At 44.8% G+C, this 27,207-nt stretch overlaps 1 protein-coding gene across 3 annotated transcripts in view; it reads right to left on the bottom strand.

Annotated features, from left to right (window-relative positions):
• Positions 1-10,763: 10,763 nt before the first annotated feature.
• The window catches only part of LOC112237563 (EH domain-containing protein 2), a 34,929-nt gene continuing 18,485 nt past the window's right edge, over positions 10,764-27,207 (bottom strand). For 2 of the 3 annotated variants that reach the window (XM_042296554.1, XM_042296552.1), the window contains 5 exons: positions 23,376-23,509; positions 19,740-19,963; positions 16,861-17,049; positions 16,478-16,648; positions 10,764-12,597 (listed from right to left, as the gene is read on the bottom strand). In XM_042296554.1, coding sequence (XP_042152488.1) covers positions 12,046-12,597; positions 16,478-16,648; positions 16,861-17,049; positions 19,740-19,963; positions 23,376-23,509 — 1,270 coding nt within the window. In that variant the 3' untranslated portion in view covers positions 10,764-12,045. The remainder of the gene's footprint in view (positions 12,598-16,477; positions 16,649-16,860; positions 17,050-19,739; positions 19,964-23,375; positions 23,510-27,207) is intronic. The other variant, XM_042296553.1, reaches the window with a different exon arrangement.

Raw genomic sequence — 27,207 nt, forward strand, 5'->3', positions numbered from 1 at the left:
TGGCCTGGCCTGAGGTAGGACTAAATATATTTCAATAGTGGAGTAGGGTGATGTCCCATCCTTTCAGGTTGTTGGCCTGAGGTAGGACTAAATATATTTAAATAATGGAGTAGGGTGATGTCCCATCCTTTCAGGTTGTTGGTCTGAGGTAGGACTAAATATATTTAAATAGTGGAGTAGGGTGATGAACCATCCTTTCAGGTTGTTGGCCTGAGGTAGGACTAAATATATTTCAATAGTGGAGTAGGGTCGTGTCCCATCCTTTCAGGTTGTTGGCCTGAGGTAGGACTAAATATATTTCAATAGTGGAGTATAGTGATGTCCCATCCTTTCAGGTTGTTGGCCTGAGGTAGGACTAAATATATTTCAATAGTGGAGTAGGGTGATGTCCCATCCTTTCAGGTTGTTGGCCTGAGGTAGGACTAAACAGATTTAAATAGTGGAGTAGGGTGATGTCCCATCCTTTCAGGTTGTTGGCCTGAGGTAGGACTAAATATATTTCAATAGTGGAGTAGGGTGATGTCCCATCCTTTCAGGTTGTTGGCCTGAGGTAGGACTAAATATATTTAAATAGTGGAGTAGGGTGATGTCCCATCCTTTCAGGTTATTGGCCTGAGGTAGGACTGAATATATTTCAATAGTGGAGTAGGGTGATGTCCCATCCTTTCAGGTTGTTGGCCTGAGGTAGGACTAAATATATTTCAATAGTGGAGTAGGGTGATGTCCCATCCTTTCAGGTTGTTTTCCTGAGGTAGGACTAAATATATTTAAATAGTGGAGTAGGGTGATGTCCCATCCTTTCAGGTTGTTGGCCTGAGGTAGGACTAAATATATTTAAATAATGGAGTAGGGTGATGTCCCATCCTTTCAGGTTGTTGGTCTGAGGTAGGACTAAATATATTTAAATAGTGGAGTAGGGTGATGAACCATCCTTTCAGGTTGTTGGCCTGAGGTAGGACTAAATATATTTCAATAGTGGAGTAGGGTGATGTCCCATCCTTTCAGGTTGTTGGCCTGAGGTAGGACTAAATATATTTAAATAGTGGAGTAGGGTGATGTCCCATCCTTTCAGGTTGTTGGCCTGAGGTAGGACTAAATATATTTAAATAGTGAAGTAGGGTGATGTCCCATCCTTTCAGGTTGTTGGCCTGAGGTAGGACTAAATATATTTCAATAGTGGAGTAGGGTGATGTCCCATCCTTTCAGGTTGTTGGCCTGAGGTAGGACTAAATATATTTCAATAGTGGAGTAGGGTGATGTCCCATCCTTTCAGGTTGTTGGCCTGAGGTAGGACTAAATATATTTCAATAGTGGAGTAGGGTGATGTCCCATCCTTTCAGGTTGTTGGCCTGAGGTAGGACTAAATATATTTAAATAGTGGAGTAGGGTGATGTCCCATCCTTTCAGGTTGTTGGCCTGAGGTAGGACTAAATATATTTAAATAGTGGAGTAGGGTGATGTCCCATCCTTTCAGGTTGTTGGCCTGAGGTAGGACTAAATATATTTCAATAGTGGAGTAGGGTAATGTCCCATCCTTTCAGGTTGTTGGCCTGAGGTAGAACTAAATATATTTCAATAGTGGAGTAGGGTGATGTCCCATCCTTTCAGGTTGTTGGCCTGAGGTAGGACTAAATATATTTCAATAGTGGAGTAGGGTGATGTCCCATCCTTTCAGGTTGTTGGCCTGAGGTAGGACTAAATATATTTAAATAGTGGAGTAGGGTGATGTCCAATCCTTTCAGGTTGTTGGCCTGAGGTAGGACTAAATATATTTCAATAGTGGAGTAGGGTGATGTCCCATCCTTTCAGGTTGTTGGCCTGAGGTAGGACTAAATATATTTCAATAGTGGAGTAGGGTGATGTCCCATCCTTTCAGGTTGTTGGCCTGAGGTAGGACTAAATATATTTCAATAGTGGAGTAGGGTGATGTCCCATCCTTTCAGGTTGTTGGCCTGAGGTAGGACTAAATATATTTAAATAGTGGAGTAGGGTGATGTCCCATCCTTTCAGGTTGTTGGCCTGAGGTAGGACTAAATATATTTAAATAGTGGAGTAGGGTGATGTCCCATCCTTTCAGGTTGTTGGCCTGAGGTAGGACTAAATATATTTCAATAGTGGAGTAGGGTGATTTCCCATCCTTTCAGGTTGTTGGCCTGAGGTAGGACTAAATATATTTCAATAGTGGAGTAGGGTGATGTCCCATCCTTTCAGGTTGTTGGCCTGAGGTAGGACTAAATATATTTCAATAGTGGAGTAGGGTGATGTCCCATCCTTTCAGGTTGTTGGCCTGAGGTAGGACTAAATATATTTCAATAGTGGAGTAGGGTGATGTCCCATCCTTTCAGGTTGTTGGCCTGAGGTAGGACTAAATATATTTAAATAGTGGAGTAGGGTGATGTCCCATCCTTTCAGGTTGTTGGCCTGAGGTAGGACTAAATATATTTAAATAGTGGAGTAGGGTGATGTCCCATCCTTTCAGGTTATTGGCCTGAGGTAGGACTGAATATATTTCAATAGTGGAGTAGGGTGATGTCCCATCCTTTCAGGTTGTTGGCCTGAGGTAGGACTAAATATATTTCAATAGTTGAGTAGGGTGATGTCCCATCCTTTCAGGTTGTTGGCCTGAGGTAGGACTAAATATATTTAAATAGTGGAGTAGGGTGATGTCCCATCCTTTCAGGTTGTTGGCCTGAGGTAGGACTAAATAGATTTAAATAGTGGAGTAGGGTGGTGTCCCATCCTTTCAGGTTGTTGGTCTGAGGTAGGACTAAATATATTTAAATAGTGGAGTAGGGTGGTGTCCCATCCTTTCAGGTTGTTGGCCTGAGGTAGGACTAAATATAATCAATAGTGGAGTAGGGTGATGTCCCATCCTTTCAGGTTGTTGGCCTGAGGTAGGACTAAATATATTTAAATAGTGGAGTAGGGTGCTGTCCCATCCTTTCAGGTTGTTGGCCTGAGGTAGGACTAAATATATTTAAATAGTGAAGTAGGGTGATGTCCCATCCTTTCAGGTTGTTGGCCTGAGGTAGGACTAAATATATTTCAATAGTGGAGTAGGGTGATGTCCCATCCTTTCAGGTTGTTGGCCTGAGGTAGGACTAAATATATTTCAATAGTGGAGTAGGGTGATGTCCCATCCTTTCAGGTTGTTGGCCTGAGGTAGGACTAAATATATTTCAATAGTGGAGTAGGGTGATGTCCCATCCTTTCAGGTTGTTGGCCTGAGGTAGGACTAAATATATTTAAATAGTGGAGTAGGGTGATGTCCCATCCTTTCAGGTTGTTGGCCTGAGGTAGGACTAAATATATTTAAATAGTGGAGTAGGGTGATGTCCCATCCTTTCAGGTTGTTGGCCTGAGGTAGGACTAAATATATTTCAATAGTGGAGTAGGGTAATGTCCCATCCTTTCAGGTTGTTGGCCTGAGGTAGTTGTTGGCCTGAGGTAGAGACTAAATATATTTCAATAGTGGAGTAGGGTGATGTCCCATCCTTTCAGGTTGTTGGTCTGAGGTAGGACTAAATATATTTAAATAGTGGAGTAGGGTGATGAACCATCCTTTCAGGTTGTTGGCCTGAGGTAGGACTAAATATATTTCAATAGTGGAGTAGGGTCGTGTCCCATCCTTTCAGGTTGTTGGCCTGAGGTAGGACTAAATATATTTCAATAGTGGAGTATAGTGATGTCCCATCCTTTCAGGTTGTTGGCCTGAGGTAGGACTAAATATATTTCAATAGTGGTGTAGGGTGATGTCCCATCCTTTCAGGTTGTTGGCCTGAGGTAGGACTAAATATATTTCAATAGTGGAGTAGGGTGATGTCCCATCCTTTCAGGTTGTTGGACTGAGTTAGGACTAAATATATTTCAATAGTGGAGTAGGGTGATGTCCCATCCTTTCAGGTTGTTGGCCTGAGGTAGGACTAAATATATTTAAATAGTGGAGTAGGGTGATGTCCCATCCTTTCAGGTTGTTGGCCTGAGGTAGGACTAAATATATTTCAATAGTGGAGTAGGGTGATGTCCCATCCTTTCAGGTTGTTAGCCTGAGGTAGGACTAAATATATTTCAATAGTGGAGTAGGGTGATGTCCCATCCTTTCAGGTTGTTGGCCTGAGGTAGGACTAAATAGATTTAAATAATGGAGTAGGGTGATGTCCCATCCTTTCAGGTTGTTGGCCTGAGGTAGGACTAAATAGATTTAAATAATGGAGTAGGGTGATGTCCCATCCTTTCAGGTTGTTGGCCTGAGGTAGGACTAAATAGATTTATATAATGGAGTAGGGTGATGTCCCATCCTTTCAGGTTGTTGGCCTGAGGTAGGACTAAATAGATTTAAATAATGGAGTAGGGTGATGTCCCATCCTTTCAGGTTGTTGGCCTGAGGTAGGACTAAATATATTTAAATAGTGGAGTAGGGTGATGTCCCATCCTTTCAGGTTGTTGGCCTGAGGTAGGACTAAATATATTTCAATAGTGGAGTAGGGTGATGTCCCATCCTTTCAGGTTGTTGGCCTGAGGTAGGACTAAATAGATTTAAATAATGGAGTAGGGTGGTGTTATTATACACTGCTCAACAACATAAAGGGAACACTAAAATAACACATCCTAGATCTGAATGAATGAAATATTCTTATTCAATACTTTTTTCTTTAAATAGTTGAATGTGCTGACAACAAAATCACACAAAATTTGTCAATGGAAATCAAATTTATCAACCCATGGAAGTCTGGATTTGGAGTCACACTCAAAATTAAAGTGGAAAACCTCACTACAGGCTGATCCAACTTAGATGTAATGTCCTTAAAAAACAAGTCAAAAATTAGGCTCAGTAGTGCGTGTGGCCTCCACGTGCCTGTATGACCTCCCTACAACACCTGGGCATGCTCCTGATGAGGTGGCGGATGGTCTCCTGAGGGATCTCCTCCCAGACCTGGAATAAAGCATTTGCCAAAAAAAAAAAAAAAAATTGCTGAAGGTGGAGACTTATTTCCCTCACCAACTTTAAACATCAACTATCTGAGCAGCTAACCGATCACTGCAGCTGTACATAGTCCATCTGTAAATAGCCCACCCAAATATATATATATCAAAGAAATAACTTAGGTTTTGCTGTCTTCCTTCTCTCTCTTGACTGGTGTCCGTCTCTCTCCCCGTTTCCTCTCGAAGTGTGCCACCGTGCTCCTTTTATTTGGCCTCCACGCCTGGTTGGCCCTTTCCTCTAATTACCTCCACTTAGAGCGGTATGTGTCAGGGTGTCCAGCTCCCGTATCCCCAGCAGAGGGAGCCAACGTCGCCTCACATACCTCCCCTCTATTACCATCCCCTGGGGTAGACCTCCTGGGATACCATATAAAATTGAGCTTGTTCAAAATTTTTCCACATTTGTTTGGATTTTTCTTGTTGCATATAGCCCCGCGGTCTCTTTCAATACAGACACCATGGGAATTCTGCTAAATGTACGACACTTACCGCCTGGAATACGTTAAGCAACTGTCGTAAAACAGCGCTGTTGCTAAAGTAACTTCTTTGTTCTAGTTCAAAATCAACCAAATTGTATTTGTCTCACACACACATGGTTAGCAGATGTTAATGCGAGTGTAGCAAAATGCTTGATAAAGATGGCAGTAGTGGGATATGAACCCTCCATAGAGACTGGGGCCTTAATCCAGCACCTTAGACCGCTCGGCCAAACTACCCAGCTCTACCTAGTACAAACTGGGACAAACTGTGCATTCGAGCCTCCTACAGCCAGACACATAAAACCATTGTGTTTCTGAGAAAGGAAAATGTGAAATACTGTCTATCCTAGGTAGTTTCCATATGTTTCATCCTTCACGGGCCATCCTAGTGAGGAATTCCCCATGTATGCATCAAGTGAAGTAGCTGGAGACCCCTGTTTAGTGGGCTGTTGTTTGGGTCCATCCTGGTCCTCCTATGCTGTAGTCTTGACAGCAGTGTGTTAACCAGGGCCTTTTAGGGTTCAGTGGGAATGTCACGTAGCATGTTTTTTGTTGTTGTTGGGAAAATACATTTTCCATCATAGTAACATTAACTACTTTAAGGCAACAAAATACTTCTGATAAGTGTTTAACTGTCTGTAATGTGCATAACCAAAGAACTATCCTCTTGTCAAAGTGGGGATTGAATTCGCTCTAGCGGTGTTATACATGGCAAAGGCTTGTTTTAATATCCACATTGGAAGCTAATCAAAATTCCTCTGTCACTGAAATATCTCATGAGAAATGTCAAGACATCTACTCCACATTACTGTAATGTTGGAAAGCCACACTGCGCATTCAGCAACACTGCCTGTTGATCTGATTAGGAAATCTCTCTCTGCCCCTCGCCCACACACACACAAATAACACATTTTGGGGTGTGGCCTAAACATCTGGGGGAAAGGAAAAGTCCAAATAGGGCAATGTTGTTAATTTGAATACTTTATCATAAATGTAGTGTCTAGAGGCTAAGCTGCAGCCGAAGGAAACTTAGCAGACCGAGGAAAGCTGATATTAATAGTTCTCAGGCCCACCACATTCCTGGCATGTGAGTCACACTGTACACTGGGAGGGGGCGGGAAACCTATGTACAGACATTGAGAAAGGTCGCCGTAGGTAGAACTGCCTCTCGAGAAGATGTGCACACTGCCCACAAAATAAGGTGGAAACTGAGCTGTACTTCCTAACCTCCTGCCAAATGTAAGACCATAGAGACACGTATTTCCCTCAGATTAGATTATACAGAACCACAAAGAATTTGAAAACAAATCCAGCCAGAGTGAAATTCTCAACCTCCAAAGAGAAAACAAGACACTCACAGCCAAGGTAAAAATACACGATTCCAACATGGATTGTCTACTCAGGGAAAACAGGGTGATGAAGGAGACGCTACTTGACATACAAAGTCGTAACATGCGTGAAAATCAATATTTTTCTGGTATTCCTGAGGACGCATCCAATAATCGAGGGCGCGATCAGAGAATTCATGCAATCCGCCTTGAAACTTCCTATAGAGACTGTAAACAAGGTGGCTTTCCCACCGAGAACATAGACTTGGCGCTCAGAGTGACAAGACCAAGGATCCCCGACCGATCATCGCAAAATTTGAACACTACCAACAAAAGGAGCTGATCAAAAGCCAGGGAAGGGAGTTTAAAGGGACCAAATTCAGTCTCAATGACCAATTTCCAAAGGAGATAAATGAACGTTGTAAAAGACTGTATCCGGTACAAAGACAACAAAGGAAGGATGGTAGGCGTGCCTTTATCATTGTTGACAAACTCTTTATAGATGGACAGCTATTCCGAGACAGCTCCATAACTCCATGGCTGTACTAAAGTCTACTTGGACTTCAGGTTTTTAAAAAAATAAGGTATGGGAACTATTTAAAATATCTGAACATTATGAAGTGGAAATGAACACACATGTACTCACCTACATGCTTGCTTACACATACGGACACACACACACACACATACACCTGATATCGCTCTCTTCTCTCACTTTCTCTCCCTCTCTATTGTCGAGACCTGTTTTATAATTTAATGTTTAATTTTTTTATGTATTTGTCTACAAGTTTCTATATGTTTACAACAAGCAAGGGGAATATATCAGAATAGGGGCATTGGGGAATAATAACAGTGTACGGAATACATTTGTACTGTAGTGAAGCCGTCTCTAGAGTAAAGTCTCTTTCATGATAATGTGAAATGTCAATTGCTATGGAAACGCTGGGATGTGTTTTTCAATTAAAGGTAATTATGATGCAACTGTCACGTTCTGATCTTAGTTCCTTTATTTCTGTCTTTGTGTCAGTTTGGTCAGGGCGTGAGTTGGGGTGTGTTCTTTTTTCTATTCTTGTGTTACGTGTTTGTGTTAGGTGTGTTGGTGCTCCGGACCTGGTACCCTGTGTTTTGGGCATTGCTTTTGGTGCCATATTAAAGTGCACTTCTCCCTGTGGAACTCTCTGCCCCTGATTCTTCCCTCACGCACCTAGTCAGCCGTTACAGAATCACCCACCACAACCAGACCAAGCAGCGTGGTAACCAGGAGCAGAGGGTTCTGGACACCTGGACATGGGAGATTTTGGATGGAACGGAACCCTGGGCACAGCCTGGGGAATATCGCCACCCCAAGGCAGAGCTGGAGGCAGCAAAAGCTGAGCGGCGGCGATATGAGGAGGCAGCACGGCAGTGCGACAGGCACGAGAGGCAGCCCCAAAAATATGTTTTGGGGTTGCACACGGGGAGTGTGGCAGAGTCAGGTTTGAGACCTGTGCTCACTCCTCGTGCTTACCGGAAGAAGCGCAGTACTGGTCAGGCACCGTGTTATGCGGTCAAGCACACGGTGTTGCCAGTACGCGCTCATAGCCCGGCAGGCTATAGACCAGCCCCACGCAAGTGCCATGCGAGAGTAGGCATCCAGCAAGGGCGTGTTGTGCCAGCCCAGCGTGTTTGGTCTCCAGTACGTCGTTTCGGCCCAGGGTATCCTGCGCCTGCGCCAGCGCTGCGTGCTGTGTCTCTTGGGCGCTGGGAGGGTGCAGTGCGTCCTATGCCTGCGCTCCGCCCGTGCCGGGCCAATGTGGGTATTGAGCCTAAGGGAGAAGTGCGAGTGGTCTGCACCAGATCTCCAGTGCTCACCCACAGCCCGGTTGAACCTGTGCCTGCACTCTGGAGAGTCTGGGCTAAAGGGGTCATCCAGCCTAGAGGAGTGCTACCAAGGCTGCGCACCAGGGCTCCAGTGCTCCCCCACCGCCCGGTCCATCCGGTGCCTCCTCCACGCACCAGGAATCCTGAAGGTCTCCCCAGCCTGGTGGGTCCTGTGGCAGCCCCACGCACCAGGCTGTCTCTCCCTCTCCTCCCTTCAGGTTCGCCCATCTGTCCTGAGCCGCCAGAGCCGCCAGTCTGTCCTGAGCCACCAGAGACGCCCGTCTGTCAGGAGCCGTCCTTCACGCCGGCGCTGCCGGGAATCGCCCTTCTCCCGCCTGTCCGGTGCTGCCGGAATCTCCTGTCCATTCGGGACCAGCGGCAAGGATCCTCAGTCCGAGGGTCGCCGCTCCCAAGGAGCCACGGTTTGGCAGATTATAAAAAAGATAATTCTTTACATGGCTAAAAGAAAAGGAATATAACATATACTGTTTACAGGAAACTCACTCTACATCCTTAGATGAAGTTGCATGGAAAAAGGAATGGGGTGGTGAAATAATTTTCTGTCATGGACAAAGGAACTCAAAGGGGGTGATGATATTAATTAACAAAAATGTCGATCTGAATGTGCAAATAATCAGGAATTATTCGCAAGGCAGGTGGATCCTTTTGAATATGAAATCGGACAAAAAAGAGATTTGGCTCATTAATCTATCTGGTCCAAATCAGGATGATCCACACTTCTTCGAAAACATTTATACCAATTTATTGAATTTACAGGCAACAAATTATCTAATCACTATGGTAGGAGACTATAATACAGTAAAGTAATACAATACCAGCAACAGTGTGTGAAAACCTTATGAAGACTTACAGAAAACGTTTGACCTCTGCCAACAAAGGGTAGAAAACAAAGTATTGAGATAAACTTTTGTTATTGACCAAATACTTATTTTCCACCATAATTTGCAAATAAATTCATTTAAAAAAATACTACAATGTGATTTTCTGGATTTTTTCTCTCATTTTGTCTGTCATAGTTGAAGTGTACCTATGATGAAAATTACAGGCCTCTCATCTTTTTAAGTGGGAGAACTTGCACAATTGGTGGCTGACTAAATAATTTTTTGCCCCACTGTACCTCTAATTTAACTAATTTAACTAATTACTTTATATGGATTATTATTGTAACAAATTCACAGATGTGGTCAAATTATATGATACAGCCTGTCAAGATATGTGGCATTAATTCACAATGGAAATACAATGAAATCGATAAATTATTTAATTGCTCAGAATTCCACACGTCTAATGCCATCTAAATGTTTGAGTTGAATAGTGCTCTATGTACTATATCATTGGTAATTTTCCACAGCTGCTCTTCACTCACAGCACAAAGGAGTGATTTATTACTGCCTCCTTATCTTTAGGACAATGGGCTCCTGAGTGGAGCAGGGGTCTAAGACACTGCATCTCAGTGCTATGTGGGGGGCTCCAGAGTGGAGCAGGGGTCTAAGACACTGCATCTCAGTGCTGTGGGGGGCTCCAGAGTGGAGCAGGGGTCTAAGACACTGCATCTCAGTGCTATGTGGAGTCTCCAGAGTGGATCAGGGGTCTAAGACACTGCATCTCAGTGCTAGAGGTGTCACTACAGACCCTGGTTCGGTCATGGGCTGTATCACAACAGGCTGTGATCGGGAGTACCAAAGGGCGGCGCACAATTGGCACAGCGTCTTCCGGGTTAGGGGAGGGTTTGGCCGGGGTAGGCCGTCATTGTAAATAACAGTTTTTTCTTAACTGACCTTAACCAAATATTAAATTAAAAATACATTCAAAAAATGCCCAACCAGGCTGAATTCTTGTCCAATCTGTTTTGATAAACGAGTTCAGATTTGTGCCTACGCATAATTGAGGCCCCTGGAGCATCACTTTAATCCACAGATTCAAATGATGTTTGTCTGTTGTTGATTAGAATCACATCAAGTCATCACCACCATTACCTAATCCTCCACCATTACCTAATCCCCCACCATTACCTTTCCTTTCTCTAAACACTTATGAATTCAACTTTTTCTCCTCTTCAATCTGAACAAAAGGTCAGTGGAGGTCATCAGAACACAGTCCATACAGTTTATTAGTTAATGATAATAATAACATGTAGCTGTTGGGTTAGCTGTGCACAGCAGTCATTGTTTTACATAACAACATTGTTCTCACAGCATATGACATTAATTTGAAACAAATGCCGTTATATGTCTAGTGAATAGAAAATCAACAGCACTACTCACTAAACAATCCCCCAAAAGCTGAATAGAAGACAGTGACAGTGTGTGAGGAAAACTATACTAACTATATAAGTACTGCAATGTTATTGGTTGGACCAGTCCCCTGCAGACAGAGAGAGAGATGACTAAACAAGCTTTATACTGTACCTAATGGCAACAGCTGTCAAATACATGAACATAGATTAGTGTACTTGAACATATTCAACATGTGTCTATGTATGTCTGTCTTGATTTGTTAAAACCCCTGCAAAATAGCTCCATGTAAAAGCAAGTCAAATATAGTAAGGCAGCTTTCAGAGCCATGTATAATCAGATCAGTGTGTAATTAGCAGTAGAGTAGAGTAGAGTAGAGTAGAGCAGGCCACTAGCTTTTATTTGACATCACTCAGCAAAACACATTTAGATCCAATTGGAAAAAGTGGTGGTGCATCTCAATAATATGAAGCATCTTCTCCTACTCCTTTCCTTCATCTGCACTATGGGATAGGAATTAGAGTGGAGACACATTGGACGCGGGGGTTCAAGTACCATCTCCACTACTCGGTCTACTTACGATCTCCCTCTCTACTCTCCTTCGGTCCTTTTGTCCTGTCCATTAACACAAAACACGAAATGGCATCAGACCTCTGTTATCCTTCAGGAATAAAACACAAGAAAATGTGACTTTACAGGAGAGGAGAAGAAAAAGCTACCGAAGACTATTGAGATGCAGCCAGGGGCTTACAGACATGAAGTAAGGAAAGATAATGAGACAAGGAGACAATGTAGGGCACAAGGGGAAAACGTGGGGGACTAGGGGAAAATGTAGATGACTGGGGACAACGTAGAGGACTGGGGACAACGTAGGGGACAATGTAGGGGACTAGAAGAAATGTAGGGGACTGGGGACAACGTAGGGGACTGGGGACAACGTAGGGGACTAGAAGACAATGTAGGAGACAATGTAGGGGACTGGGGACATTGTAGGGGACAATGCAGGGGACAACGTAGGGGACAAAGTAGGGGGACAACGTAGGGGACAACGTAGGGGGACAACGTAGGGGGCAGTAGTGTGTGTGTCAGCTGTCAAAGGGTTATACTCTCAGCTCCAAAGGGTGGGTTAATGTAGTCTCTCTATATATCAGATCCTTTCTGCCTGCGCTTGGAGGGGGGCACCAGGCGTGCTGGCAGCTCGGGTGGCAGACCATGCCCCTCTAACTTCACCTCGATCAGGTGGCTGGCCAAGGCAAACTCCTCGTCATCCAGCATGCCATCTCGGTCCACATCCGACAGCTTCCAGATCCTCCCCAGGACGGAGTTTGGCAGCCGGGTGCTCACCATCCAGTCCCTGGCCTTGGTGCCACTCAGCTTGCCCTCGTTAGGCACCAGGTTGTAGAAGATCTCGTCATATTTGGGCTTGTCCTTGGTCACCACCCAGGCCATCTCGCCCCCATCCTCGCCCTCCTTCTCCACGTCTCCGAATGGGTCGTTCACCACGAAGGGCCCGGCGCGTGTTCCCAGGAAGGCCCCCCCCTGTACCCCTGGCTGCTCCCCCAGGTTGACCTCCTCCTGGCGCAGCAGGGGCATCAGCTTGGCGATGTCGGATGCCAGCAGCTCGTCCAGAGCAGCCATCAGGGACGGTTTCAGGGGCTTGAACTTACTGAAGTCATGGGTCAACAGCTGCTCCTGGATGGGAAGAGAACAGAGCAAACTAGTCAGCCAATCAGTCCATCTGGGAAATTAAATGGCTTGCGAAAGTTTTCACCCCCTTGACATTTTTCCTATTTTTCTTTGTCTTACAAACCTGGAATTAAAATGGATTTGGGGAGTTTATCATTTGATTTACACAACATGCCTACCACTTTGAAGAAGCAAAATATTTTTTCTTGTGAAACAAAGAAGAAATTAGACAAAAAACAGAAAACCTGAGCATGCATAACTATTCATCCCCAAGGTCAATACTTTGTAGAGCCACCTTTTGCAGCAATTACAGCTGCAAGTCTCTTGGGGTATGTCTCTATAAGCTTGGCACATCTAGCCACTGGGAGTTTTGCCCATTCTTCAAGGCAAAACTGCTCCAGCTCCTTCAAGTTGGATCGTTTCCACTGGTGTACAACAATCTTTAAGTCATACCACATCTTTTTAATTGGATAGGGGTCAGGGCTTTGACTAGACCATTCCAAGACATTTAAATGTTTCCCCTTAAACCACTCGCGTGTTGCTTTAGCAGTATGCTTAGGGTCATTGTCCTGCTGGAAGGTGAACCTCTGTCCCAGTCTCAAATCTCTGGAAGACTGAAACAGGATTCCCTCAAGAGTATCCCTGTATTTAGCACCATCCATCATTGCTTCAATTCTGACCAGTTTTCCAGTCCTTGCCGATGAAAAACATCCCCACAGGATGGTGTTCCCGGGGTGATGAGGTGTTGGGTTTGCGCAAAACATAGCATTTCCTTGATGGCCAAAAAGCTCAATTTTAGTCTCATCTGACCAGAGTACCTTCTTCCATATGTTTAGGAAGTCTCCCACATGCCTTTTAGCAAACACCAAACATGTATGCTTATTTTTTTCTGGCCACTCATCCGTAAAGCCCAGCTCTGTGGAGTGTACGGCTTAAAGTGGTCCTATGGACAGATACGCCAATCTCCACTGTGGAGCTTTGCAGCCCCTTCAGGGTTGCCAATCTCCACTGTGGAGCTTTGCAGCCCCTTCAGGGTTGCCAATCTCCACTGTGGAGCTTTGCAGCCCCTTCAGGGTTGCCAATCTCCACTGTGGAGCTTTGCAGCCCCTTCAGGGTTGCCAATCTCCACTGTGGAGCTTTGCAGCCCCTTCAGGGTTGCCAATCTCCACTGTGGAGCTTTGCAGCCCCTTCAGGGTTGCCAATCTCCACTGTGGAGCTTTGCAGCCCCTTCAGGGTTGCCAATCTCCACTGTGGAGCTTTGCAGCCCCTTCAGGGTTGCCAATCTCCACTGTGGAGCTTTGCAGCCCCTTCAGGGTTGCCAATCTCCACTGTGGAGCTTTGCAGCCCCTTCAGGGTTGCCAATCTCCACTGTGGAGCTTTGCAGCCCCTTCAGGGTTGCCAATCTCCACTGTGGAGCTTTGCAGCCCCTTCAGGGTTGCCAATCTCCACTGTGGAGCTTTGCAGCCCCTTCAGGGTTGCCAATCTCCACTGTGGAGCTTTGCAGCCCCTTCAGGGTTGCCAATCTCCACTGTGGAGCTTTGCAGCCCCTTCAGGGTTGCCAATCTCCACTGTGGAGCTTTGCAGCCCCTTCAGGGTTGCCAATCTCCACTGTGGAGCTTTGCAGCCCCTTCAGGGTTGCCAATCTCCACTGTGGAGCTTTGCAGCCCCTTCAGGGTTGCCAATCTCCACTGTGGAGCTTTGCAGCCCCTTCAGGGTTGCCAATCTCCACTGTGGAGCTTTGCAGCCCCTTCAGGGTTGCCAATCTCCACTGTGGAGCTTTGCAGCCCCTTCAGGGTTGCCAATCTCCACTGTGGAGCTTTGCAGCCCCTTCAGGGTTGCCAATCTCCACTGTGGAGCTTTGCAGCCCCTTCAGGGTTGCCAATCTCCACTGTGGAGCTTTGCAGCCCCTTCAGGGTTGCCAATCTCCACTGTGGAGCTTTGCAGCCCCTTCAGGGTTGCCAATCTCCACTGTGGAGCTTTGCAGCCCCTTCAGGGTTGCCAATCTCCACTGTGGAGCTTTGCAGCCCCTTCAGGGTTGCCAATCTCCACTGTGGAGCTTTGCAGCCCCTTCAGGGTTGCCAATCTCCACTGTGGAGCTTTGCAGCCCCTTCAGGGTTGCCAATCTCCACTGTGGAGCTTTGCAGCCCCTTCAGGGTTGCCAATCTCCACTGTGGAGCTTTGCAGCCCCTTCAGGGCTGCCAATCTCCACTGTGGAGCTTTGCAGCCCCTTCAGGGTTGCCAATCTCCACTGTGGAGCTTTGCAGCCCCTTCAGGGTTGCCAATCTCCACTGTGGAGCTTTGCAGCCCCTTCAGGGTTGCCAATCTCCACTGTGGAGCTTTGCAGCCCCTTCAGGGTTGCCAATCTCCACTGTGGAGCTTTGCAGCCCCTTCAGGGTTGCCAATCTCCACTGTGGAGCTTTGCAGCCCCTTCAGGGTTGCCAATCTCCACTGTGGAGCTTTGCAGCCCCTTCAGGGTTGCCAATCTCCACTGTGGAGCTTTGCAGCCCCTTCAGGGTTGCCAATCTCCACTGTGGAGCTTTGCAGCCCCTTCAGGGTTGCCAATCTCCACTGTGGAGCTTTGCAGCCCCTTCAGGGTTGCCAATCTCCACTGTGGAGCTTTGCAGCCCCTTCAGGGTTGCCAATCTCCACTGTGGAGCTTTGCAGCCCCTTCAGGGTTGCCAATCTCCACTGTGGAGCTTTGCAGCCCCTTCAGGGCTGCCAATCTCCACTGTGGAGCTTTGCAGCCCCTTCAGGGTTGCCAATCTCCACTGTGGAGCTTTGCAGCCCCTTCAGGGTTGCCAATCTCCACTGTGGAGCTTTGCAGCCCCTTCAGGGTTGCCAATCTCCACTGTGGAGCTTTGCAGCCCCTTCAGGGTTGCCAATCTCCACTGTGGAGCTTTGCAGCCCCTTCAGGGTTGCCAATCTCCACTGTGGAGCTTTGCAGCCCCTTCAGGGTTGCCAATCTCCACTGTGGAGCTTTGCAGCCCCTTCAGGGTTATCTTTGGTCTCTTTGTTTCCTCTCCGATTAATGTCCTCCTTGCCTGGTCTGTGAGTTTGTGGGCGGTCCTCTCATCAGGTTTGTTGTGGTGCCATATTCTTTCAATTTTTTATTAATGGATTTAATGGTGCTCTGTGGGATGTTCAAAGTTTCAGATTAATTTTTTAGAACCCAACCCTGATATGTCCTCCACAACTTTGTACCTGACCTGTTTGGAGAGCTCCTTGGTCTTCATGGTGCCGCTTGCTTGATGGTGCCCCTTGCTTAATGGTGTTGCAGACTCTGGGGTCTTTCAGAACAGGTGTATACATACTGAGCTCATGTGATAGATCATGTGACACTTAAATAAAGTCCACCTGTGGCAAACTAACTAATTATGTGACTTCTGAAGGTAATTGGTTGCACCGGATCTTATTTAGGGGTTTCATAGCAAAGGGGGTGAATACATATGCATGCACCAATTTTCCGTTATTTTTTTTTTTAAATAAGTAATTTTTTCATTTCACTTCACCAATTTGGACTATTTTGTGTATGTCCATTACATGAAGTCCAAATAAAATGCAACAAAATAGGAAAACCGCCAAAGGTGATGAATACTTTTGCAAGGCACTGTATGACTTAAAGATGGATTACTGAGGGATGCTGGACTTTTGCTATGGACATTGAGAAGTCTCACCTTTTCATAGAGGGGTCATATTAGTGCTGGACACTGAAACCCAAATAGACTAAATATAAATAATATTTTGAATGTTTATATCAAAATAAAAAATGAAGTTTTAAATCAACAAATGTTTCATACTATTTATCTAATAAACTTTTTTTTTATCATGTTGAGTGTTTTCGAATTCATGAAGAAAAAAAAGACCAGCAGAAAGACAGGCAGACAACCAGATAGACCTGCATCTTGGCGCAGTCAGGGAAGTCCCCAGCAGAGATGTGGTGTTGCAGCTGGATCTTGGAGAAGATGACAGGAAGTTGGTAGATCAGGTTCTTCTTCCTGTTGTCCTTCCTGAAGGTTGGCATCTCCTTCTTCAGGTAACTTATGATGTGGGCATGCACCTGGAGGGTGGAGAGAGGGGGGAGGTAGAGAGAAAGAGGGGGGGGGGATATTAACTTCAGCAAAGCCACTTTCTCCTCAATGTTTCATATCAAACTGAGCCAGACACCTTATTCTTTAGTACCTAGTCAGAAAGGTGTGGTTGCAGATTATATCATAGCAACTAGTAGATGAATGAGACAGAGGGAGGGAGATCCAGAGAGAGAGAACCTACCCTGACCAGTCGTGCCCTCTTCACCAGGTCGTTGAGTTTCCTGAGGGCTGCATTATGGGGAAGGTTCTGGATGTCACTAAACAGATCCTCCTCCTCCAGCTCAAACAGACGACGGTTATCAGGGACCAGCAGTGGTTCAGACCAGAACGACCCGATATACACCCTCACGACCTCTGGGGTGTTGAATACCTGTCAATCAATCGAATGTATCCATGAAGCCCCTTTAACAGTTATCACAAAATGTTATACCCACTACACAACACCCTTTAGGTGATATACCCACTATCCACTCAACCCTCTAGGTGATACACCCACTCAACACAACCCTCTAGGTGATATACCCACTCAGCACAACCCTCTAGCAGTAAGGCCAAATTCAATGTTTCATCCCCCCAAAAAGTATATATCTTTTTTTATACCTAAAGGGGTCCTTCAATTCAAAATCAAATAGCTATAATTCCATTTGTTAACTTATTAATTACACTTTGTATAAGGGGGGTTATACTAACTTCACCATGCTCAAAGGGATATTCAATATCTGCTGTTTTAATTTTTACCTATCTACCCTTCTTTGTGAGGCATTGGACAACCTTCCTGGTCTTTGTGGGTGAATCTGTTTGAAATTCACTGCTCGACTGAGGGACCTCACAGATAATTGTGTGTGTGGGATACAGAGATGAGGTAGTCATTCAAAAATCATGTTAAACAGTATTATTGCACACAGAGTGAGTACACGCAACTTATTATGTGACTTGTTAAGCACATTTTTACTCCTGAACGTATTTAGGGTTGCCATAACAACGGGGTTGAATACTTGACTCAAGACTTTTCAGCTTTTCATTTTTTATTAATTTGTACAAATATCTAAAAACATAATTCCACTTTGACATTATGGGGTATTGTGTTTAGGCCAGTGACACAACATGTGGAAAACATCAAGGGGTTTGTACACTTTCTCAAGGAACTGGTTGAATATTTATTGTTCAGTGATTGTTTTAGCTATGTATTAGCAGTGGCGATTTTAGCATTTAAATCTTGGTGGGGCAAACTCCCAAAATATTTTTGAGATGCATGCCAGCAAAGCCCCTACACAACACATTAATTGCACTATAACGGTGACAAACGGAGTCCACAAACTGTTGGGACAGCTTTATGTAGGCCCTAACAGCAGAGCTTTCTTTTCAGCACCATGGAGTGAATCCTTACCACTGCTACACCTGGCTATCAGCGTAGTCTTGTCTGGCAGAGAAACAATTCATTCAGCCTCATTTACTGCCTTTAAATAAAGCATAGCTGATATGGCTGACATGCTTAAACAAATATGGTCTCTACTGACAGTTGAGATGTACAAACTATGGCATAAGGGGACAACAAGCGTATAAGAGGTAATCTGTAATTTCGATTAAGACATTAATGAGCGAGCTAAGACAGACATAGTCAAAATAACTATTTGTTCAGCACTTTTTAAATGCACTGCGACAGAATTCAGCACATGGGCCATTCTTACAGTATTCTCTCTGAACACCAAGTCAGAACTGTATGATAAATAAAGGGGGCATATAAACAGACAATGAAAGCTCTTACAATATTTGACGATTACATTTTTCTAAAACAGGCTACATGTGCACCACCAAGTCAGAACAGTAGGCTAAGTTCTGAGGGGGAAAGGACCTAAATTATTAGAGGTTGAGGCACATGAGCTACTAACACAGCCCTGGGCATCTCCAGTCCTCAGGGGCCTGATTGGTGTCACACTTTTGCCCCAGCTTACACACCTGACTCCAATAATCACCTAATTATGGTCTTCTGTTTACAATGCAATTAGTTTAAATCAGCTGTGTTTGCTAGGGATGGGGGAAATGTGTGACAAAAATCTGGCCTCCAAGGACCATGCCTGTACTAACAGCTTACTACACAACATACAGTTAGTATTACTTTCTTAGCTACAGTACTGATTGATGGGTTGAATGAGGAAGACACATTTCAGTTGAATGCATTCAGTTGTACAACTGACTAGGTATCCCCCTTCATATCACATAATTTATGCAGCAGCATAAAATACATTTTTGAACTCACCTTGTTGTGCTGTTGTGGTGTGGCGGTCTTTTGTGGGCAAATTTTATCAACAAACTTTGTCATCAAAGTCTGGCATTCTCTGGATTTATGGTGCTTTCAAGACAACTGGAAACTGAAGAAAACAAGGTTGAATCATGACATCAGTGATCTTCAGATCAGAGCTCTAGAAAGAGGCCAGTTTTCACGACTTGGAATACCGAGTTGGATGACTGTACCCAGTCGGAGCTAATTGTTTTCTTGAACTCACTGAAGTCTGAGATTTCCCAGTTCAGAGTTTCCAGTTGTTTTGAACTTGGCAGAAGTCATGCTGGATTGATTGATTGGCCAATTTATTCAACCTTTTCTGGCCCATGGTGTTGAATGTTTATAATTTTAAGCTTGGAAAAGAGACCCTTAAACCCAGACTTGGACCACACATCCTCTCCACTGAATAGCATGCTAGTGATTACTTTGCAACACTTGCAGTCAGCCACTGATTCCTTCCGAACCACTTATCGTTGAATTTGCCATTTCCAACTTGTTTTGTAATGTTTGTCCAATGGCCAATGAGCACCGGTACATTTTATTTATAATATCTCTTCATATGACAAGGATTGAAAAGATTTTGCCAGTAGATTGTCGACTTGATTCATGATGATGACTGCTAGCTAAGATTTTAGAAAGTATGATGTTGACATGATCAGTCCAATCAAAGCTACGGTTGACCTGCCCTGCGGGTCACCGCTGTGTATAGGTCTGTATCATTTTTACTATGACTGTAGGAAAGTCATTTCCCTTGGGGATGAATAAAGGTCTCCTCTCACCTTGCCCAGAGACCACATTAGAGCTCCGTAGATTCTCATCAGCTGTTGTGTTCCCACCATGTCAGCCTTGTTCAGGACGACGCGCAGTTTCTCCTCATTACCACGCAGCGCTCCGATGGCTTCGGAGAACTCATCACTGATCTCCAACTTGTGGGCGTCGAACAGGAGGATGATACGGTCAACACGCTCTGCAAACCATCGCAGCACCGCTGGGAAGTCATAGCCTGAAGCGGGTTAGGGGTCAGGGAACACAGAGGGTTTCTCAGATGATTCATAGATTATAGTGAAAAATAGATGAGTCTTACATTTTTAGATTTGCAACATGGTGAGAACAAAAAAATTATGCTGAAAGAAATAATGAATGTTTTTGTAATACACAATGAACTGTAATACACAATGAAGTAGCACAAAGGGTGGAAGGAGGGAGGAGGATAAGGGTGGAAGGAGGATAAGGGTGGAAGGAGAATAAGGGTGGAAGGAGGATAAGGGTGGAAGGAGGATAAGGGTGGAAGGAGGATAAGGGTGGAAGGAGGATAAGGGTGGAAGGAGGATAAGGGTGGAAGGAGGATAAGGGTGGAAGGAGGGAGGCGGATAAGGGTGGAAGAAGGGAGGAGGATAAGGGTGGAAGGAGGGAGGAGGATAAGGGTGGAAGAAAGGAGGAGGATAAGGGTGGAAGAAGGGAGGAGGATAAGGGTGGAGGAAGAGATGGGAAAGGGAGGGTGTATTTATCTGTGTCTTTATCTGTGTGTGTGTCATTATCTATCTGTGTCTGTGTGTGTGTGTGTCATTATCTATCTGTGTGTGTGTGTGTCTTTCAATCAATCAGTGTGTGTGTGCGTGCCTTTATCTGTGTGTGTGTGTGTGTGTGTGTGCGCGTCTTTCAATCAATCGATCATTGTTACTCTAACTTCCGCGACGCATATAAGGCCCTGCCCCGCCCCCCTTTCGGAAAAGCTGACCACGACTCCATTTTGTTGATCCCTGCCTACAGACAGAAACTAAAACAAGAAGCTCCCACGCTGAGGTCTGTCCAACGCTGGTCCGACCAAGCTGACTCCACACTCCAAGACTGCTTCCATCACGTGGACTGGGAGATGTTTCATATTGCGTCAGATAACAATATTGACGAATACGCTGATTCGGTGTGCGAGTTCATTAGAACGTGCGTTGAAGATGTCGTTCCCATAGCAACGATTAAAACATTCCCTAACCAGAAACCGTGGATTGATGGCAGCATTCGTGTGTAACTGAAGGCACGCACCACTGCTTTTAATCAGGGCAAGGTGTCTGGTAACATGACTGAATACAAACAGTGCAGCTATTCCCTCCGCAAGGCTATCAAACAAGCTAAGCGCCAGTACAGAGACAAAGTAGAATCTCAATTCAATGGCTCAGACACAAGAGGTATGTGGCAGGGTCTACAGTCAATCACGGACTACAGGAAGAAACCCAGCCCAGTCACGGACCAGGATGTCTTGCTCCCAGGCAGACTAAATCACTTTTTGCCCGCTTTGAGGACAATACAGTGCCACTGACACGGCCTGCAACGGAAACATGCGGTCTCTCCTTCACTGCAGCCGAAGTGAGTAAGACATTTAAACGTGTTAACCCTCGCAAGGCTGCAGGCCCAGACGGCATCCCCAGCCGCGCCCTCAGAGCATGCGCAGCCCAGCTGGCCGGTGTGTTTACGGACATATTCAATCAATCCCTATACCAGTCTGCTGTTCCCACATGCTTCAAGAGGGCCACCATTGTTCCTGTTCCCAAGAAAGCTAAGGTAACTGAGCTAAACGACTACCGCCCCGTAGCACTCACATCCGTCATCATGAAGTGCTTTGAGAGACTAGTCAAGGACCATATCACCTCCACCCTACCTGACACCCTTGACCCACTCCAATTTGCTTACCGCCCAAATAGGTCCACAGACGATGCAATCTCAACCACACTGCACACTGCCCTAACCCATCTGGACAAGAGGAATACCTATGTGAGAATGCTGTTCATCGACTACAGCTCGGCATTCAACACCATAGTACCCTCCAAGCTCGGCATCAAGCTCGAGACCCTGGGTCTCGACCCCGCCCTGTGCAACTGGGTACTGGACTTCCTGACGGGCCGCCCCCAGGTGGTGAGGGTAGGCAACAACATCTCCTCCCCGCTGATCCTCAACACTGGGGCCCCACAAGGGTGCGTTCTGAGCCCTCTCCTGTACTCCCTGTTCACCCACGACTGCGTGGCCATGCACGCCACCAACTCAATCATCAAGTTTGCGGACGACACAACAGTGGTAGGCTTGATTACCAACAACGACGAGACGGCCTACAGGGAGGAGGTGAGGGCCCTCGGAGTGTGGTGTCAGGAAAATAACCTCACACTCAACGTCAACAAAACTAAGGAGATGATTGTGGACTTCAGGAAACAGCAGAGGGAACACCCCCCCATCCACATCGATGGAACAGTAGTGGAGAGGGTAGCAAGTTTTAAGTTCCTCGGCATACACATCACAGACAAACTGAATTGGTCCACTCACACAGACAGCATCGTGAGGAAGGCGCAGCAGCGCCTCTTCAACCTCAGGAGGCTGAAGAAATTCGGCTTGTCACCAAAAGCACTCACAAACTTCTACAGATGCACAATCGAGAGCATCCTGGCAGGCTGTATCACCGCCTGGTATGGCAACTGCACCGCCCTCAACCGTAAGGCTCTCCAGAGGGTAGTGAGGTCTGCACAACGCATCACCGGGGGCAAACTACCTGCCCTCCAGGACACCTACACCACCCGATGCTACAGGAAGGCCATAAAGATCATCAAGGACATCAACCACCCGAGCCACTGCCTGTTCACCCCGCTGCCATCCAGAAGGGAGGTCAGTACAGGTGCATCAAAGCTGGGACCGAGAGACTGAAAAACAGCTTCTATCTCAAGGCCATCAGACTGTTAAACAGCCACCACTAACATTGAGTGGCTACTGCCAACACACTGTCAATGACACTGACTCGACTCCAGCCACTTTAATCATGGGAATTGATGGGAAATGATGTAAATATATCACTAGCCACTTTAAACAATGCTACCTTATATAATGTTACTTACCCTACATTGTTCATCTCATATGCATACGTTGATACTGTACTCTATATCATCGACTGCATCCTTATGTAATACATGTATCACTAGCCACTTTAACTATGCCACTTGGTTTACATACTTATCTCATATGTATATACTGTACTCGATATCATCTACTGTATCTTGCCTATGCTGCTCTGTACCATCACTCATTCATATATCTTTATGTACATATTCTTTATCCCCTTACACTGTGTATAAGACAGTAGTTTTTTTGGAATTGTTAGTTAGATTACTTGCTCGTTATTACTGCATTGTCGGAACTAGAAGCACAAGCATTTCGCTACACTCGCATTAACATCTGCTAACCATGTGTATGTGACAAATAAAATTTGATTTGATTTGATTTGATCTGTGTGTGTGTGTGTGGTGTGTGTGTGTCTTTGTCTTCATCTATCTGTGTGTTTGTCTTTCAATCAATCTGTGTGTGTGTATATATATATAACTGTGTGTGAGTTAATCTTTGTGTGTGTCTATCTATATTTATCTGTGCGCGTCTCTCCTCACCTTGTCCCGTCCACTCCTGAGCCTTGCTCTTCTCACCTCGGCTCACCCTCTGTTTCGCTCCTGACAGGATCCCCGGCGTGTCGATAATGCTGATGCTCTCCAGGACCTGATTGGGCAGCTGCGCACACTGTAACCTATCACATGACAGTAGAAAAGGGAGCAGACATGCACAACAATCAAAACACCACAATAAATAAAAAAAATTTAAACACACAGTAACACAACACTATAACACAATAACACAAAACAGTTGCACGATAGCACACAATAAAAAAAACACAAAACTATAACACAACAACACACAATAGCACAACACAAAAAAACACTACAACACAGTAACAGGATAACACACAATAACACAAAAAAACACCCCAACAACACAAAACACAACACACCAGGACACAATAACACAATATAACACAATAACAGAACACCATAAGATGACAACAAGACAATAACACTACAAGACAATAACACTACTCAACGACACAAGACAATGACACAATACAATGACACAACATAACACAATAACACTACACAATAGCACAACATGAATAAGTTAGAGTAATGAACATCTATAGTTCACCCACAGGTTGCTTTCAGGTTATTCAAGCCAGGGCAGCTTTCCAACATTCCACTAAACGGCCCCCCAACCCCCCTCCCGTCCAGTCCCCATCCAGTCCTGCCTCCATCCCGTCCAGCCCCCATCCCGTCCATCAGTTAGCATCAATGGAAAGAATGTGGATGATGTAGGAACACGGTTATTAGCCATCATCACGGTAACAGCTAAACATGATCTAAGAACCAGACCAAGGCTACGTCCCAAATGGCACCCTATTCTATATACTGTAGTGCACTACTTTTGAAAAGTAGTAAACTAATGAATGGGGTGCCATTTGGTATGCAGACTACACTGTGGTATTGCTGCTGTACTGGAGCCCTCCCTGCCCAGGACCCATTGTGTTCCAACAGGGCTCTCAATACTCTGGGCTTCCTGAAGGAAAACGGTCTCCTGTGTCAGAGCCACAACAATACGATCTGCTAATGAGCGACCACTAACAACAACACCGCTACTTCCTGATTAAGATGGCTTTAACTAGACCAGCACTTCACCGGACAGGAAGCATGCCGCAAACAGAGAGAGAAACACCTACTGTCATTGTCCGAGCCTAAACCACACGAAAACAACGTTGGACACTTTATGGAACACAAAGCCTTCCCTATCTCATCCTGGAATATCCCAGGCCTGAGGTTAAAAAGCCAAAGCCAAAAGGAACTGAATAATATTAGGAACTGAATAATATTAAGAAATACTATAGATGGAAGGAAAGTAGTGTCGAAACCTACCGAAAAACAATTAGGCAACGACAAATGAAATAAAAACGTTTCACTGTAATAATGATGGTGTAAACTTACCAGTAGAAGGCCTAAATAGTATATTTTACTTTTCAGCTTCCCTATCAAATCCAAAAATGTCAAGCAGAAAGAAATTGAGAACCCTATCCAACCAAAAACATAAAGACCCAGAAAACCTGAGCCTACACCTTCATTCACCATGGTGAATCACAAAAATAATACAGAAATACACTACGGAAAAAGGAGGAACAGCATGTCAGAAATCAGCTCAGTGTAAGTGAAGAATCCATAGAGAATCTAACCACTTCTGGGAAAATTCGAACACACAATACGAAGAGTTATCTATCCAAAATGGAGATGTATGGATAAACCACTTATCCAATCTGCTTGTCTTTATAACAAATAATAAATAGCAAAAACATACAGAACCAATTACAAATGTTAGAATCAATTATTAAAGACTACCAGAACCCACTAAATTCTCCAACTGAATTGAATGAACTACAGGACAAAATATAACCCTCCAACCCAAAAAGGCCTGTGGTGTTGATGTTACCCTAAATTAAATGATAAAATATACAGACCACAAATTCCAATTGGCTATACTTAAACTCTAACATCATCCTTAGCTCTGTCATCTTCCCCAATGTTTGAAACCAAGGACTGATCACCCTAATCCACAAAGTGGAGACAAATTTGACCCCAATAACTACCGTGGGATATGCGTCAACAACAACCTTAGGGAAATCCTCTACATTATCATTAACAGCAGAATCGTACATTTCCTCAGTGAAAACAATGTGCTGCGCAAATGTCAAATTGGTTTCACCAAATTACCTTATGACAGGCTCCCTTACGTATTCACCCTAATTGACAAACTAACCAAAACAAAGGCAAAGCCTTCTTATGATTTGTTGTTTTCAAAAAAGCTTGACTCAATTTGGCATGCTATACAAACAAATTGACAAGGACACTAGAACAGTCTGCAGCACCCGGCCTCACCCAACTAGAATCTTAGGTCAAATGTCTATTGTTTACTGATGATCTGGGGCTTCTGTCCCCAACCAAGGAGGGCCTACAGCAGTATATAGATCTTCTGCACATATTCTGTCAGACCTGGGCCCTGACAGTAAATCTCAGTAAGACAAAAATACTGGTGTTCCAAAATAGGTCCAGTTGCACAAATACAAATTCCATCTAAATGCCGTTGCCCTAGAGCACACAAAAAACTACACATACCTCAGCCTAAACATCAGCTCCACAGGTAACTTTCCCAAAGCTGTGAATGATCTGAGAGACCAGGTAAGAAGGGCCTTCTACGCCATCAAATGGAACATAAAATTTGACATACAATTAGGATCTAGCAACAAATACTTGAATCAGTTATAGAACCCATTGCCCTTCATGGTTGTGAGGTCTGGGGTCCACTCAACAAACAAGAATTCACAAAATGGGACAAACACCAAAGAGTAGCAGTGATCCAGTGTTTTTCAAGGCCGAGTGCTACAGTCAATATGCGGATAGAATTTAGGTAGTCTTGTTCTCAAATGTGCTTTGTTTAAAATCCCCAGCTACAATAAATGCAGCCTCAGGATATTTGGTTTCCAGTTTGCATAAAGTCCAGTAAAGTTCCTTCAGGGCCATCGTGGTATCGGCTTGAGGGGGGATATGCACGGCTGTGACAATAACCGGATGATAGTTCCCTTGGGAGATAAGGAACAAAAGGACTTGAGTTCCTGTTTGTTGTTACAATTGCACCATGAGACATTAATCATGAAGCATACACCCCCACCCATCTTCCTGAAGTGATGTTTATTCCTGTCGGCAGGACACAAAGAATCCAGGTGCCTGTATCGATTCCGACAGCATATCCCAAAAGAGCAATGTTTCCGTGAAACTGAGTATGTTACAATCCCTGATGTCTCTCTGGAAAGCCCTGATTTCGTTGACCTTGTTATCTAGAGACTGGATATTCGCAAGTAATATACTCAGAAGTGGTGGGTGGTGTGTACGCCTCCGAAGTCTGACCAGAAGACCGCTCAGTCTTCCTCTTCTCTGGCGGCGTTGTTTTGGGTCAGCCTCTGGATTCAGTTCAAATGCACTGGGTGGTTCGGACAAAGTATCCGATTCGGGAAAGTCGTATTCCTGGTAAGTTGATGTCGGTCTGATATCTAATAGTTCTTCCCGGCTGTTTGTAATGCCACAAGATTTTCTGGGCTAACAATGTAAAAACAAAATACTGAAAAGTTTCCTAAGGACTAGAATATAGGTAGCCCTTTCTGTCGGCGCCATCTTGGAAATGAGTTAGTAGCAATGCCAATATAATGGTACAGCTATATGGACACTCAATCACTATGGTACTTTTTAAATGGTGAGTTTACAAACAAATATTTTGATAAATAGAATTGAAAGTTGTATCTCATTATGGTAAGTGGTGAAATAAGTAAAAGCCAGTTGGCTTAGCAGATAATAAGAA

The sequence above is a fragment of the Oncorhynchus tshawytscha genome, linkage group LG13 (genome assembly GCF_018296145.1).
Source record: "Oncorhynchus tshawytscha isolate Ot180627B linkage group LG13, Otsh_v2.0, whole genome shotgun sequence".
NCBI lineage: Eukaryota > Metazoa > Chordata > Actinopteri > Salmoniformes > Salmonidae > Oncorhynchus > Oncorhynchus tshawytscha.